At 39.2% G+C, this 16,362-nt stretch overlaps 2 protein-coding genes across 3 annotated transcripts; one reads left to right on the forward strand and one right to left on the reverse strand.

Moving 5' to 3' along the window:
- The first annotated feature begins 1,144 nt into the window (after nt 1-1,144).
- Nucleotides 1,145-7,481, forward strand: bcas2 (BCAS2 pre-mRNA processing factor). Its single transcript, XM_020088726.2, has 7 exons — nt 1,145-1,336; nt 5,101-5,193; nt 5,290-5,360; nt 6,197-6,358; nt 6,449-6,499; nt 6,580-6,660; nt 6,761-7,481. The coding sequence occupies exons 1-7, from the start codon at nt 1,244-1,246 to the stop codon at nt 6,885-6,887; spliced, it is 678 nt and encodes a 225-aa protein (XP_019944285.1). The 5' UTR covers nt 1,145-1,243; the 3' UTR covers nt 6,888-7,481.
- Nucleotides 7,482-10,159: 2,678 nt separating this feature from the next.
- otud3 (OTU deubiquitinase 3) lies at nt 10,160-14,691 on the reverse strand. 2 transcript variants are annotated; one of them, XM_020088949.2, is made up of 9 exons: nt 14,543-14,681; nt 13,611-13,914; nt 13,045-13,193; nt 12,669-12,781; nt 12,442-12,564; nt 12,083-12,215; nt 11,639-11,826; nt 11,390-11,425; nt 10,160-10,968 (listed from the first exon to the last, which is right to left on the reverse strand). In XM_020088949.2, exons 2-9 carry the CDS (start codon nt 13,814-13,816, stop codon nt 10,804-10,806), a joined length of 1,113 nt encoding a protein of 370 aa, XP_019944508.1. In that variant the 5' UTR covers nt 13,817-13,914; nt 14,543-14,681; the 3' UTR covers nt 10,160-10,803. The 2 variants fall into 2 exon arrangements, with proteins under 2 accessions (XP_019944508.1, XP_019944509.1); XM_020088950.2 differs by lacking the exon at nt 11,390-11,425 and having other exon boundaries at nt 14,543-14,691.
- Nucleotides 14,692-16,362: the final 1,671 nt, after the last annotated feature.

Below are 16,362 nucleotides of genomic sequence, written 5' to 3' on the forward strand. Positions count from 1 at the left end.
GCATTTTCAGGGTAAAAAAATGTATGAATAGATTCCACTGCTAAGGGAAATGATCTCCACATTCTATCCACCCAAAACGACTTGTCGAACATAGATGAGTTTTTTAAAATATCCATCCATTACCTAAGAGGTACAGCAGGTCAGTCTAACTACTGTTTAATTTTCTCTCTTCAAGCTCAATGTCATAATATTAACAGTTATATGAATATGTTAGATAATATATCATCCCTATAGACCTGGACACAGCTGAAATAGAAACATCTGTTGATTTTGCACACGCATTCATACATCCTTTTCTTCACCGTGCAATTCCAACACAAAATCTTACACAAAAAACAAGTTGTAGTCTGTAAAGAAACATAGGGTCTACACATTGTATGATCAAAAAGGAACAGGGAGAATAGGAATTTTACATTACCTATCCTATTTCAAAATAAATCCAACTGGTTTACCATATATAGTCTTATTGTGCTTGTGACTGCCTTCTGTGTATATGTGTGATTCTATGCTAACATAAACACACACACACACAGTCTATACAACAAATGAAAAATACAAAAAACAAACCCTCCTCATTAAGCTCATATCATTCCATGTTTTGGTCCTATTCATTTATTAACGAAACAACATTTAAAATGATTCCCCTAAGAATTCCACCGTTTGACTGCAGAGATGGTGTTTATGTTGCTTTAATGTTTATCAGCATTTAAATGTAAAATAGTACAAAGCAATAGTAATAGTACAAAGCAAATACCTTTACCACAGTATCTATATCTGCTCTATAATGTAACTCATTTAACTATGCATTACTCTTTCTGTCTATGAAATTCAATGGCTCATGTGCCATCCATCATGTTCAATCTGTTACACAATATATAAGCATGTGAAATCTGTTACAGTTTTCTGATCACTCTGTTCAAATTGTATAAATTCTTATTTATTATATTCATATTTTTATATCTCCTTCATGTTTATTCATTATTACTTTTACTCATGTCTATATTTCTATGCCCCATTGTGGAATTAATAAAGGATCATTTGATGTTGTCTTAACTTATCTGCCTATTTGAGTATTTTCAGTTTTGCACCTGGCTGCACTTCCATTCCGCTCCACTAGATGTCACGAGTAAAAATCGCAAGACCTGAAATCCCTACAGTTGTTAGTGAGCTGTTCCGGGAAGTGTCTCAACCTAGAGAGACGTTTTCTAAGTTCAATAAACTCTACCATAAAGACCAGTTGAAAATGGCCGGGACGGCTTCAGTCGCTGGTGAAGTGTTCGTCGATGCTTTGCCATATTTTGACCAAGGTTACGATGCAGCAGGTGTCCGGGAAGCGGTGAGTGAAGCGATACTTCCTTTGAATCAGACCGGGAAACTGCTCCATGCTAACCGCAGCATGTTAGCTTAGCCAAGCATGCTATACCCACAGATAAAAAGAACACACTGGAGTGTAACGTTTTGATTGAATATTCTGCATATAACAACACATTCAGATAAGAACTACAAGTTTTGTTTATTGCACCTATTCCGGCTAGTGATGTTTCACTCCAGCTTATAGATCACTGGCACCAGGAGTGGAAAATATACATACAACATGAGCACAGTTAGTGAAGAAGCAAAGTCCCTTTAGAAATAAAGACAAAATAACAGTTACTCAGGTTCCTCTAATAATAGAAATCCACGTGGTAGTGATTCCTTTTTTTTCCTGTAGTACTGTTTCGTGTACTAGTAATTAAAGGATGCTTTCAAACACAATGTCAGTTTTTACATCACTCACTCAATTTCAACTCGAGCAAATAGAGAACAATCTCATGACAAACTAATAGTCTATTCATAGTAGTATACTATCATATCATGTTTTATTATTCCAGATTGATCTGACTCCATGATGTTGTGATCGGTGCTCTGTGGGGTCAGATCATCTGCTGCAGGACTCCTTGTTATTCTCCCTGTATGAGTTGGGAATGAGAGAGAGAGAGATACTTTATTGATCCCCCAAATTATTTTAACTCATTTCCTTATACAAGCAGTTTTTAACTACAATCCCACACACACACATAGACATGCAATAAATGGAGAGAGATGGTAGAGTGATGGGCAGCCCCGGAGAAAAGCCCTGCGAGCAAGGGCAACTCAGCAGTGCCCAGGAGGTGAACTGGCACCGCTCCAGCCACCAGTCCACCTTCAATACTTTTTAGTCCATGCTTGACTTGAACCGGCCACCCTCCGGCTCCCAGGCCAAATCTCTATGGACTGGCATGTGAGACAAAGCAGATCCCTCCAGCAGTGGCTGTATGGTGTGATAGATGAGAACCTAAGTTTTGACACTGCACTGTAAACTAGGGCTGGACGACATGGCCATAAATGATGGAGAATAACAAACACTTGATAAACAGCAAAACATTTCACACATTTGAGGTAGATCAATCATGTGTTATTACTCCTCACTGTCTTTGCACACCTTATAAGCAATATGTCATTGTATATATCATAAGTTCTGTTATATTCCTATAGATGAAAATGATATAGGGCTTATTATTGATATTGTTTTATTGTCCAGCTCTACTGTAAACACAGTGCCTTCTCCTTTTGTTGGGAACCAGCCCTCGCACAGATCTTTTTCACAGCAGACATCCTTTATTACCTTTGCACATAAAGCATAGTAGTTCATTCATGATGGCTTTTTGATTTATAAGGAGGCACACACAATTAACAAAGGGGATAAAATGAAGCTCTTATCTTGTAATTATGACTTTTATATCCCAATCATGTATCATGGTAATGCCTCTTAATAGGCCAGCATGGACATTATCAGAGCCTTGGCATCTCTACGAATGCAGCCCCCAATAATTTAATTCATGTTAACAATGTTACCTGTGTTTTTTCTGCCATGACATGTCAAAATGTTTGGCTGTGGAAAAGGCCCATATTTGTGACACCTCATGTAATTCTGTACTTTTCACCACATTAGACTCCATTCAGGTATCTGTCAAATTAATATGATTTGATTTCCTACCAGACAGTCACCTCACAGAAGAGGACTTCAGACCTTTTATTAATGCTCAAGTGCACCTATGATAGAATGTTCTTTCACATAAGTTACGTAGACTTCATCAATTGAGACATTTTGATGTCAGAGTTGAAATTTTGATGTGTCAATAGGCTACGCTTTTCCACTAGCTTCTTCTAAAGCAGTGAGCTGGTGCTGCCAAATATAATCTTATGCACCTTCATTTTTGTTACGCCTGTGTTTGAGAATGAGGGCAAGTTTGGCTGGTTTATGAAATGAACATTTTTACATTATGCTAATGCACAAATATTTATGCATTGCTGCAGACATATCACTTCCTTGTCACATTGATATAATTTAAATTTACTTAAATTATCTCACTAGAGACTGGATCCCTTCTACATAGTTCGCTGTGAACCAACATTATATGCCATAAAAGCACAACATAGACTTCAGAAAGAGGACCAGAATTAGGTACTAGGATAGTTCACTTAAGATGAGATACCACTAATGTCTCCAAAAACTCCCATGACACTCCCACAGCAATCAGGAGCACAGTATATAATAGTCTGTGAAGATTTCTTTCAGTTCATGATCAGGCTTGTTTGGTTTGGAAGCATCTGTTAGGCGGAGGTTATTGACTCACATCATTTGAAAAGCATTAACTGAAGCAACACATTGATTCTCTGCGGTTAGGTGTTTCACTACCAATTGAAAACATTGGGCGCATTTGTCAGTTTAGTATGACGCACATCATATTCCCTCTTTATTCCTCTGCTCCCTTAGCCTACAATAATGATAATAATAATGACGTAGCTCACACCTGACACATTCAACATCTTCAATGACAGCAAATTAAAATTGTCTTGAAAACTGCAAAAATAATCCAGGTTTATTATTTCAATACTACATTTAACATCTAGTAATCACCTCTTCTCCCCACAATAATCTAAATCAGGGACTGAGATAGTAATACAGTGCAAAGAAAGATAAGTTGTGAAGGCAACTATTTGTTGTCGTCATAGTCCTTTATTTGCACTTCATGAACATCTCATCATCATGTCATAAATCTGTCATGTTAATGGTCTGAGGCTTCATCTTCCCATATGTCAACAAGAGTGTGGAAAAACAAAGAGTTACGTCAAATTCACACCCTAGGCTCTTATATTACCTTCTGTGGTCTTAGTCAGTCCAATTAAAGCTGACATGACTATGATGAGTGTACTTTCAGTCCGAGATATTTAAAACCACGAGTAAAATTAGCCTGTGTAGCCTTTTTATAACCCACTGACCATAGGCCCTATATAAAGATGAACGACAGGACCGCTCCCCAAAAGTGTAACCAAATTGTCTGGATTGCCGACTGGTGGTTGGCTGCAGTATAGGTCATGAATCTGGCCTCCTCTCTGTTAACAGACGGGACATGGACCAAAAAGTCAAAGTTCACATCAAATACATTGTTTTTAAAGATGATCTCTGTGATTTTAGGTAGTTCTTATCACACGGATGTATAGTCAACGGTTTGTGTTTCTGATAATATTGGGTTTAATTAGTTATCTGCTGTGATACAAATTGAAAGGAACGTCATGATTGACAGCTGAGACAGACTGACTTGCGATTGGTCGATTGTGTTTATCTTTATATAGTCTATGCCACAGACTCTCAGCACTGTGTTAGGCCTAAAAGCTCTTTGAGAGAACTCCACAGTCTGCCAAAATATAAGATTGTGGAGAAATCTATTGTCAGTTGCCAATTTAATTATCTGCCCTTCAGCTTAAAGGAAAAATGAAAAGTCACTCATTATCTACTCACCAATATGCCGAAAGGGGGGTGGGTGAAGTGTTTGAGTCCACAAAACACTTCTGGAGTCTCAGAGGTAAACAGCGTTTCAGCCAAATACAATTTAAGTCACTGGGGACTCCTTCTAACATAAAAAACATCAAATGCTTCCATACTGCACCTATTCCATTAAGTATGAAAATCAGCTGCACCAGTCAATGTTGAGTTTTGGTACAAAGGGAAAGAAGTTAATTTGATGGAAGCTCCAGGACTTTTCCTGTGCACGGTCTTGATTCTCGTTTGGCCTCTAGGCTGCAGCGTTGGTTGAGGAGGAGACCAGAAGATACCGACCTACCAAGAACTACTTGAGCTACCTGTCCACCCCTGACTTCTCTACTTTTGAGGTGACAAACTCTTGAGACCTCCAAAACCTTCTTTATGGCTTGGGCCAGTGCTTTGACAGAAATAAACAGCCTTTGTTTTGTCTTGTCACCCTTCAGACAGAAATCATGAGGAATGAATTTGAGCGACTTGCGGCTCGACAGCCCATGGATCTCCTGAGCATGAAGAGGTAAACCTTACACACTGCTGGAGCCTGTGCTGGAGCCTCATTCTTATTTAGACAGAAGCTGTTATATGTGCACTACATTGAAATATACTACTTATTGAGTTGCTTCAATGTTTTTAATGACATATTTTCCGGGTTTGTGTTGGATTTTAAAAAGTCTAATTTGAATTTAAAAAGTTGTAGATCTGGTAAAATAATACTTACTACGTCTTATATACATATAGGTTTATGTTAATGTTCATACAACACTTTTTCCGTTGCCCTACAGTTTGAGTGGCCTGCATAGTTTGAACTGTATCAGTGTGTTGTAGTTCTTTTTCAAGGATACACATACTAGCACACTGTACTCAACTACAAACTGGAAAAATTACCAGTATGGAACTGAGTCTGTGGATACTTAGCATCTGCTTGCAGTTTGACAGATTCGATTGTTGATTTGAGGGTTATACTCTGCTTGGCTACTTCACTTCATTTTGAGGAAGTGTAAATGATTCTGGGACTTATATGTGAAGTATTTAACATAGGTATTACATTTCATTGATTATCATCTTAAAAAGTCTTACATTTATCTGGTTTAAGCTCTGTCCAGGCCATTTATTTTAGATATTTGGCAAGTTTCCTTTAGGCTGTCTCAATAAACCTCACTCTGACCAAAAATAAAAAGAATCACAATGAATACAATAATAATTGATAGATTGCTGCTTCAAGTAAAACTCCACTGTATTGTGTAAAAGAAAAGAACAGAACAGGTCTATTTTTATTTCTATCTCTTCCACTATTATTTTTGCCCTGTTGCTTCAGATGTTGATTATTTCATGACTTTTTTCTTCCCTGTGGAGATATGAGCTGCCTGCGCCCTCCGCAGGACAGAAGAACGACATAACAGCATGGCAGGAGTGTGTCAACAACTCGATGGCTCAGCTTGAGCACCAGGCAGTCCGCATTGAGAACCTGGAGCTCATGTCACAATATGGAACCAACGCATGGAAAGTCTACAATGAGTATGTGACAGCAGCTTTTTATCACAGACAGTATCTCGGTGTAGAATTTGTCTAAATCTGCTCATGTGTCATTTTATATTTCCCCTGCAGTAACCTGGCCTTCATGATTGAGATGGCACAAAAGGAACTTCAGAAATTCAGGTTAGTGATGACAGGAAAATGTTTTGCATGTTAAAAATACATTTTGAAAGTATTTATTAGTTTGTTTTTTTTGTCCACAGGAAGCAAATTCAGGACATGAACTGGCAGCGTAAGAACGATCAGTTGGCAGGAGGAGCCAAACTGCGAGAGCTCGAGTCCAAGTACGTTTTTTGAAGAGCTCACATGGTTGTATCACTCTGTGTAGAGAATACGCAGGTTAGATTCCCTTCTATATGAACATCTGTATCTGTCCCTCAACAGCTGGGTGTCTCTGGTCAGCAAGAACTACGAGATCGAGCGGGCCATCATCCAGCTGGAGAACGAAGTCACTCAGCTCAGACAACAGCAGGGGGATGAGAATAAGGAGAACATCCGACAGGACTTCTAGAGTGGCTGTAGCAGCTTTCACCTCCGTCAGTCGCACAGATTCCCTCTGGTTTTATGAGGCTCACTGGACTGAGAAGCCAGAGGAGGGAGCGTTACCTGTCCGGAGGAGATCGAATGTGAAACCTCACCATCTAATAACATTCAGAAGGATCTGCCCAGAAACTTAAGTGACAACACACATTTTACAGACCTCACACTTTGTATTCCACTTTAAAAACAGTGGTGAAATATGGTATCATGCAGCTTCACAGATGTTTAAAGGGAGACTATGTACAATCAACACATTGACCCCAATAAAAAACGTTTCTCACGTCACTACACTCTGGTTTTGCTGCTACAGTACAGCCAGTAGCTTATCGTGGCTAATGTTAGCGAACTGTAACTTGCAGGCTTTGTCATTCTTTTCTTTGTGTGTTACTGTTATGTGTGTCACGTTAAGTGAAAGTTACATAGTCTCTCTTTAAAATGTAATTTATACAAACATGCAGGTTTCATATATTGTACATAGTTTCTGAATCAAATCTCCGTGAGCCCCACCTTGACTTCAATTTATGTATTTTTTTATGCTGTTTAATAAAGTGAACATTTCTTAATATTTCTTAGTCTGAATTGGATTATTTCTCAAATCAGAAGTCATACTACAACTGTACATGCTTTAACCCACCTTTACTGTATAATTCTGTTAACGGCAAAATCATTGTTACCTCTGCCAAAGTGATATTTTCACCCCTGTTCAAACTACTGGACAGATTCCACAAAACTTGGTGGAGCAATGTTGAATGGGTCAGGGAAGAAGCCATTACAATACAAATTTGTCTTTGTGTTTTATATTAGGATCTTTCTGCAGACAGGATCAACACAGAGAGTCAACACAGGGATCTCAGAGTGCTGATGGAGAACAGTCAAATACAAACATCTTATAAAGGAGAACTAAGGCTGTTGTCTGATCCAGTTCTGACTGGTTCTGTAGAGCCAGTTTGAGACAGGAATTAAGAACTTATTTGTATAAGTTTCCTTTGAAGATAGAGCAGACAGAAAACAAGTGATAGGGAGGTCATAAAAGTAATAGAAAGGTCATAAAAGATTCAGGTCACAGACAATTCAGGTCATAAAAGGCTCAAACAGGAATATAAAAGGCAGTTTTCCACTACACTCAGCTATCAGACCCACTACACTGGTGAGAGTACCAATAGGGAGGTTTTGTTAACTAATCACACATCTACAGTCAGTTTGCCCACAGCCAGTTCAGTATTTTATTGTATGTTCACTGATTATAAGAGTAGATGATTTGTGTAAGCTGTAACTCATCAACTACAGTAAGTGAGTGGTTGTAGAGTACAAAGAGGCAAAATAATATGAACTACTTCCAATTATACAGTCTTACACAACAGCCTCAGCTGCTGTTTGACCATAAACTGTAAACAGCACATCTCTGCCAGAATCACAACACCTGAGCCTCACAACACAAGTGTGGGCAGAGCTGTACTGCATCATACAAAAACCCATGGACAGGGATTTTTTCTATTTCACAATCCTAAAGTTTCAAACTTTTACAATTTGGAAAATGTTTCTGACTCACACATTAATGTCCTAATAGTGTTGAACTAAGTAACATTCAGAGGTTTCAGGACATGCTCATTACGCTATCCTTAGTGCACACACTGGATCATTAGTATCCAGTGTATGTTTGTGTTGTTGTTTTGTGAGTACATATCATGATTATAGGTCAACTGCTGAGATTTCACTCTTGAGACATAAGGGGGGGGGGGCGAAACCCAAATAATAATAATCTCCACCAAAAAGGCTGTGTTTTGTCTCTTTGTCTATTAGATAGCAGGATTATGCAAAAACTATTCAACCGACTTCCATAAAATTTTATGGATGGAAGAACTCATTAAACCTTGGTGTGGATCCAGGTCAGGGTGCGGATCCAGGAATTTATTTTTCACTTTTTCTGTTCAGGTTCTTTTTGAGATAGGGATCTCTGTAAGACTGGTTGTTATAATGAAAAAAAAAACTTAAATTGTACCTTAGCGTCAGGCTACACTGAGACTAAAGGTAAATCTGACTGGCTACTGGTTTGTATGGCAGTGCTATGAAAGCCATGTGGCCCACTCAGTAGACGTCATCACCTCGATGCCTTTTCTTAAACTAAAGTAATTACCCACTGTCACAGGCAGCAGAGTCAGAAGCTGTCTTATTTAAGAAACTACATTACATGTGGTTGCAATAAAAGTAAGATAAAAAGCAATAAAGGAGTTAAAACAACACAGTAGCACCAGAGTTACAAATCACATATTAAAAATGCTTTCCTATAAAAATTAGTTTTGAGCAGTGATTAAAGATAGATAGTGAGTTGGTGAGTCTAATCTCATCAGGCAGGGAGTTCCAGAGCCTGGGCCCTGACAGAGAGAGCCTGGTCACCCTGAGTAGACAGCCTTGACCCAGGGACAGCTAACAAGGACAGGCTGGCTGATCTCAGGTTGAGACTGATTGTACAGAGTCAAGAGCTGTTAGTGTAAGTGGGGGCCAGCCCATCTTGAGCTTTAAAAGTTATTAAAATAATCTTTAAATCAATCCTGAATTTAACTGGCAACCAGTGAAGGGATGCAAGGATTGGTGTGATATGAGACGAGCAGCAGCATTTTGAACAAGCTGCAAACGAGTTACTAAGGTTTGACTAAGGCATGTGTAAAGGGCATTACAATAGTCCAGAAGAGAAAAGAAAAAGGCAGGTATCAGCTTTTTTAAGTCAGGGAGAGAAGGAACTGATTTAATTTTGGAACTATTTCGTAGTAGCAGGATTTAAAGATTTCATTCAGCTGTGAATCAAATGTGACACTTTGACTGTTAGCTGTTGTTTTAATATGCGTGGCCAGGAGACCGAGAAATCGTAGAGGTTTGCCTGCTAGCTGATCAGGACCAAAGATTATTAGCTGAGGATGAGACGTTATTTCCATGGAAACAGAAATGTCTTTATCTGAGATAAGACTTCAACCATCTATGGGCAATTCCAGATAGGCCGACACACTGTGTTAAGTCTGTTGATGAGAATGCTGTGATCAATGATCACACTGACTGAGGTCAAGGAGCAGTAGTATTCACTCTGTGAGGGCCATTCAAGTTTTGAATATGCAGTAGCCATCTTTGTAATGCATATAGTGAAACCTCAGCCCCTCTTAACTGAGACTTATGTCTATGTTCAATGTGTTGTATTGAAGTTATTTTCTCCAGCACCAAGTGAAATAAATAAAGAGGAACCATCACACTGGATAATATGAAGTGCATTATCTGATGCACATGACCAGCAATTTTATAATTTATTGAAGTTTTATTGCCACATTCCTTACACAGTGTGTATGATCATTCAACTTTTGCCCTTACGTTGTTTTATTCTTTGGTCAAATCAAACAAACCGAATGATCTGAACATCTAAACAAACTCAAATCTGTGGCAAAACCAAAAGGCCCAGCTGCATGAAATATCTGCATGGTTATCATGGAAAGCCAGATGTCCAGCATAGAGAGAGGGGATAGGTAACATGGTAGGTAGAGCAGCTCTGAGGAGTTTCTACATAAACCAACACCAACCAGGTATTGAACTTCGTCAAAAACCTAGCATAAACACTGATACTTCCTTTTTCATCTTTCATACCTCTCTCTCACACTCACACACACACACACACACACACACACACACACACACACACACACACACACACACACACCCACACACACACCCACACACACACACTGTTTGCAGGCACCATTATACTGTATGCAAAGAAACTATAGGGTTCTCTTGAGGAAAAGTCATCCACCGTGACTGAATCAACTCTGACTATGTGCAAAACTTTGTCGTCAGCGTCAGCCACCAATCGCTAGAGAAGCAGTAGGTAATTTTGGCCATGCTCCAGTCTATATACTGAGAGTGTTGAGAGCCGGTACTAAAGTAACAGCTTCCGACAGGTTCTGGTTCTGGTCCTGGCTTCCATTGCTCTGGAGAAACTTTTGCCGATGCCTCTCCTCCTGACGCTTCTTCTTCTCTTGCCTCTGCTGCTCCTTCCTCTGCTTGTTTGATACCTAGGGACGATGAAAACAGAAATGTGTTTTTAATGTAACTTCAGCCACCAGGGGTCTCTCAATCTAAATAATGACAAAAGACCTAGTTTGATAAAGCCTGAAGCAGTGTGGAATCATGGGAGTTGTTCTCTTCACCACTATTGCAGATGAGAATCTACCTGACACGTCTAACGCGTGATTCATGTTCACGGCTGAGGTAATGTATTAAAATTACAATCACGTTACACAGCAAATGGCAAGGAATAATCATGATTCATTTTGAGTTACAAGTGCAAACAGAGGTAGGAAAAACAGCCAACAGCCTAAGGCTAGCATTGTGTTTTGCCTTCTTTATACTTAGTTAGCAACTCATCAAGCGGAGCAGAGGGGTAAAGTGGATAAGACGCAATTGAAAGACGACCTAAATGAAACCTCCTGTTACCTTGATTGAAACTGTGGATTTCTCTGGGTTTGAACGCTGTTGGAAACAGTTTGGATAATGTAAGTACACAAGTCAACAAAAATGTAGGTATTGTTTTTGGACATGTTAATGAACATATCTCTTTAACTGAGGTGTTTTATGATCAAAGTGAATTAGTCAATTAAAAACAGTCAGGCTAGACAGGCTGTGAAAGTAAAATGGCAATTCACAGGAATTTCGGTAAGTTGGCAAATCTGCTTGTAACTCCACCTTAGGTTTTTGTATGTTGCTGCCCTCTGCTGACTGCTTGTGCTCGCTGCAGTCTGTGGCTGTAGCTCTGCAGGCTGAGCAGGATCCTGAGGAGCATTGGCCCTGGCAGGACTGACCTAGCACCGAGCCGACAAGCCATTCAGCATTGATGGTAGCTGCACTCAGCTGGAGAAGGTTCTCCTCATCCACTGAGAAGGAAAACACACATAAACACTCAAATAGAAAGAGTCAATGTGATGCAATGGTCACTGTAAAGATAGAGAAAACTGTCTACTGAAGAACAGGCTGATTTCTCTATAATATTGATGGAAAATGTAGCAGAAGAGATAAGCTTGAATGCACCATTGTTATGAAGTCTGTAGCGAAGTTTGATGCCTCGTTGTTCTCTTTTGCTCTGACAGTCTAATTCTTCCTGCAGCTAATGAGTCAAATGTAACTTCTGACCCTGGATTCCTCGATTCTTGATGGAGCACAGGATCACGTTGTCCTCCTCCAAGGCTGTGGGGGAAGAGTTTTTCTGTCGCTCCCTCTGACCGTCCCCAAACTCACGCTGCTGGCCTGGTGAATTCTGCATATTCTGGTGAGAGCAAAGGCGACAAATCATCTGGGGCACATCGGTAAAGAGTGGCGTATTGGATACACGTGGTATTACAATACTTGAGCTGGTAATGTTAAACACAACAAGATGCACTCTTTACATCTAAAGAGGCAAAATACTACATGATTCCAGCTATTGTTGGATGAAAGGGATAACAGCGATTCTTCCTAAATACTTGATGCTCTTTGTATATTACAGTATTTACCTCTATGCGGAGCTGAGCAGGACTTTCAGAGTTGTCTCCGATCCGCCTGACACTGTCATAATGATCTCCGTAACGGTAGGCGATGTGTAGTTCTCTGCACACCTGCTTCTCTGCACCATTTATCTACAAAGAAAATACAACATATAAAGTGGGCAAAGTAGCAAAAGGGTGATAGAGAGTAACATCACGTCACGTGGTGTAATCGGAAATTCTTTTTTTGTCCCTACCTCCCACAGTGGTGTGTTCAGCTGATGGATGACCACTTTCACCTGTTGACTGCGAGCAAAGGCTACGATAGCATCATTGCCAGCAAATGTACCGGGCTGAGAGAGGCTCGACACTGGGTGGAAAGAAACAAAAAGATTTTTTTACAAGATAAATCCAAGCAGTGATCACAAAGCATTTTCTCAAACTCTCTGTTGTGTCCTCACAGCAAATAAGCTGTTTATTTACTGAAACACACTCATTATCCTCAACGTTTTACTCATTTAAATTTGTTTCATATTTCTATATAAAGTGTAAATACAAGTTGTTACAAGGAAAGTAAGACAATATCATGATGCACTGTTTCATACTGTGTCTCATACTGGGGCACTTTCTTACAGTGCTGTGTAAAGGGCACGTCATCTTCGACGAAAGGTTCAAAGTCTTGTCGATAAGACATCATATACTGGACAGTCTCCTGGCGAAGCCGCTGGTGACCCCGGGAGTGACCCTCTAACTGGTCTCCTAAAGCTCTGAACAGGCAGTTTCTGCAGGGAGAAAAAAAGCCTAAGTGAATGTTTCTCAGTGGCAAAAGTGTCAGTTAGTTTGAATCCAAGCCCTGATATTTCTCAGGTGTCTTTGTTAGAGTTGGTATCAGCTGGCAAAGTCCCGGGTTTTGGACAATAACAATGACTTAAGTCCTGCAAGACACAAGGTTCCTAGATCTCCAGCCAAGTAGTAAACATGATTGATGAAGAGTGACAAATTTAGCTTTTACTACGTCGCAGCCATGCAGCTATAAAAGCATTGTAGTTCAGACGAAAATATATTGTAACTGACTGTGAGAGAAATGAACACAGAGGCTGGAGCCATAGTGTTCCTCCTAGTTAGTAAGATTTCTTTATATTAATGTTGTTTAAAGGACAAGTGTGGACTAGACGCCACAATCTCATTCTGGCTCTTACCCATCCCCGGGGACTTCCCTCAGCTTAAGTCCCAGTGACTGGAGCTGAATGGAGAAACTGGCAAACTCTGCTCCTTCATCACCCTCCTGAGGCCGGTTCTTGCGGTCTTTTACAATGGCCCGGCGAGCTGCCCGCTCATCCCTCTTGCGTTCCAGTTCGCTCTTCTTATTGCTCCGCACAGGTTTTGATGTCTGTTTCCTTGACATGCTGGCTGCAGTCGTGTCTCCAGGCCTACGACACCTAAGTATGTCTTCTTACAGTACTGAGCCAGCTCTTGCATCAAGCACTGTCACTCATCTGGAACCTGATTAACAATACACAGGAGCAGAGGTGAGTGTGTGTGGGTGTGTGTCCAGCTGGTATTCAGTAACTTTGCACAAGAAGACATTATACCATATATATTATATAAGGGCATTTGGCAGGCATTTTAAACATGGGGTTCTGAGACTATAAATATGAACAATATAGAAGAAACCGTGATTTATTACATCTCTCTGGTTCTCTGGTTGTAGCAAACTATATACAAATAACGTATTAAGCATTTTAATCCGGTGTTACTGTCATTATAACTATATCTATTTTATTTTTCAAATAAAATGTGATTTGACCGGAGCTTTAACAACATTAACACCGAGGATAAATTCGCCCAGTTTCGTTATATAGCTTGTCAACAGTGCTGACGTTAACTACAGCGAACTACAACTAGTTTGCACTGTCTTGTAACCAGTAGAAGTTAGAACTCGGTAATGTTACTTTAGCTGATTCAAACAGAATATTATCGGCATCAGGTTTGCCAACATGAAGTTCATCAGCTAGCAGCTAGTTTGCTAGCGAGCTAGCATTCACGTCTGAATATTACGTAATTCATCGGATCCACTGAATACAGAGTGAGCACGTGAAGAATTAGACGCAGTCAGAACAGTAACACTTACGTTTAGCAAGATACACTCCAGGAGGTATGTCTTTGTTGCGTTCTAGTTGTCTCAGAGGAGAAATGTAGTGATTGTCGTTTTTGTTTACAATTTTACTTCCGCATACGTATGTCAGTGTACGTCAAATCCTACGGAAGGGGGAATGGGCCATACATAAGTGGTGGCAGGTTTATTTAACGAATCCGCAAAACAATATTATATTATATTATGTTATATTATTTTATTATATTATATTATATTATATTATATTATATTATATTATGTTATGTTATGTTATGTTATGTTATGTTATGTTATGTTATGTTATGTTATGTTATGTTATGTTAGATTAGATTAGATTAGATTAGATTAGATTATGTTATGTTATGTTATGTTATGTTGTGTTATGTTATATTTTACAATATTATATGAAATTGTGGGTATAAATATAAATACATAATTTATTTAAATATAAATAAACTTCTAAATGTAAATTAAATCATTTATTCATAGAGCGTGTTTATTTAAGAATTATACATAGAAGTAATGCATTTCATATTCGTTATTTCATCTACCTATCTATCTATCTATCTATCTGTCTGTCTGTCTGTCTGTCTGTCTGTCTGTCTATCTATCTATCTATCTATCTATCTATCTATCTATCTATCTGTCTGTCTGTCTGTCTGTCTATCTATCTATCTATCTATCTATCTATCTATCTATCTATCTATCTATCTATCTATCTATCTATCTATCCAGCTATCTATCTATTCAATAATTGCATGAGTAGAGGTGCTCTGAGTCATTTTATTTTGTAGACTGTGAGTCAGGACAAAGTAGGAGGTTACAGTTACAACTCTGAAAGAAATTTTTGCATTTCCACCTCTCCACAAATCTGAGAAAATCTAGTCACCACCACCAACTCCTCCTGATGACTCCACACAGTTGGTGCGTGTGGGGGAGGAGTGAGCTGAGAAGCAATAAACAGGATGTTTGCTACGTGAAATAAACCAGCAGACGCACTGATACAAAAAAAATTGCCTGGAGACATAAAACTGCATCAGAAAACAGGAGGACGTCGTAAGACTATTCCATTTCCTATAAAACCAAATACTAATTTGCACCATGCCAGCTGGTGTGAAAGAAACAGGACACACATCTGCAAATGTGTGTTGGCATGTGGTTCATTATAGACCTTGGTGAGTGATGGCATTGTGTGTGAGCAGATGTAATGACCCAGGAGGTCATCCATGCATGTGCTGCAATCAGCGTCTGTCACCTGAGTGGAACACAGAAATCAGCCAAGCATGAACAACATATCATTTATACTGTATATGTACAATACGTTTGTGTGTGAATGAGAGTCGAACAAGGTACTTCAAATCATTATGCTATGGGAAGGGCCTGAAGCTAAAATAGACACTAATAAAGTATTTTACTGAGGCTGCATATGTTTATACTGCACTGACATGCTCAAATATTTTCTTTGCCATGGCACAAGGTTATTTGTATAATTACCATCTTCAAAACTGTGGTTATAATTCATACCTAACCCCCTGATTTGTGCTAATATCCGACACGAGGAAATATCATGGTACACTGAGAAAATGTAAAATGGCGAAAAGTATATTTTTGTTAAACTAACTGCTTCAACATACAAAATTCTGTTATTTCAGAACAGCTGAAGCTGTTTAGGGCTGAGATCAAGTGGGAGATGTTTCCTCCCAGTTGGCCACTCCCAGTTTAGCAGAAGAACATTTTCCATGCAACCAAATGCAAATATTGGTAGATTTTGGTAAATGTTGTGATTTTATTAAAGGTGACAGCCCTTAGGAGGTAAA

This window comes from Paralichthys olivaceus, chromosome 6 (genome assembly GCF_024713975.1).
Source record: "Paralichthys olivaceus isolate ysfri-2021 chromosome 6, ASM2471397v2, whole genome shotgun sequence".
Taxonomy (NCBI): domain Eukaryota; kingdom Metazoa; phylum Chordata; class Actinopteri; order Pleuronectiformes; family Paralichthyidae; genus Paralichthys; species Paralichthys olivaceus.

Coding starts and splice junctions, on each gene's coding strand:
- bcas2 (XM_020088726.2), top strand. CDS start 1,244: ATGGCCGGGACGGCTTCAGTCGCTGGTGAAGTGTTCGTCGATGCTTTG. Junction 1,337..5,100: donor CAGCAGGTGTCCGGGAAGCG/GTGAGTGAAGCG, acceptor TTTGGCCTCTAG/GCTGCAGCGTTGGTTGAGGA. Junction 5,361..6,196: donor GATCTCCTGAGCATGAAGAG/GTAAACCTTACA, acceptor TTCCCTGTGGAG/ATATGAGCTGCCTGCGCCCT.
- otud3 (XM_020088949.2), bottom strand. CDS start 13,816: ATGTCAAGGAAACAGACATCAAAACCTGTGCGGAGCAATAAGAAGAGC. Junction 12,782..13,044: donor CGTGCCCTTTACACAGCACT/GTAAGAAAGTGC, acceptor CTTTCCACCCAG/TGTCGAGCCTCTCTCAGCCC. Junction 12,565..12,668: donor TGAACACACCACTGTGGGAG/GTAGGGACAAAA, acceptor TTTTCTTTGTAG/ATAAATGGTGCAGAGAAGCA.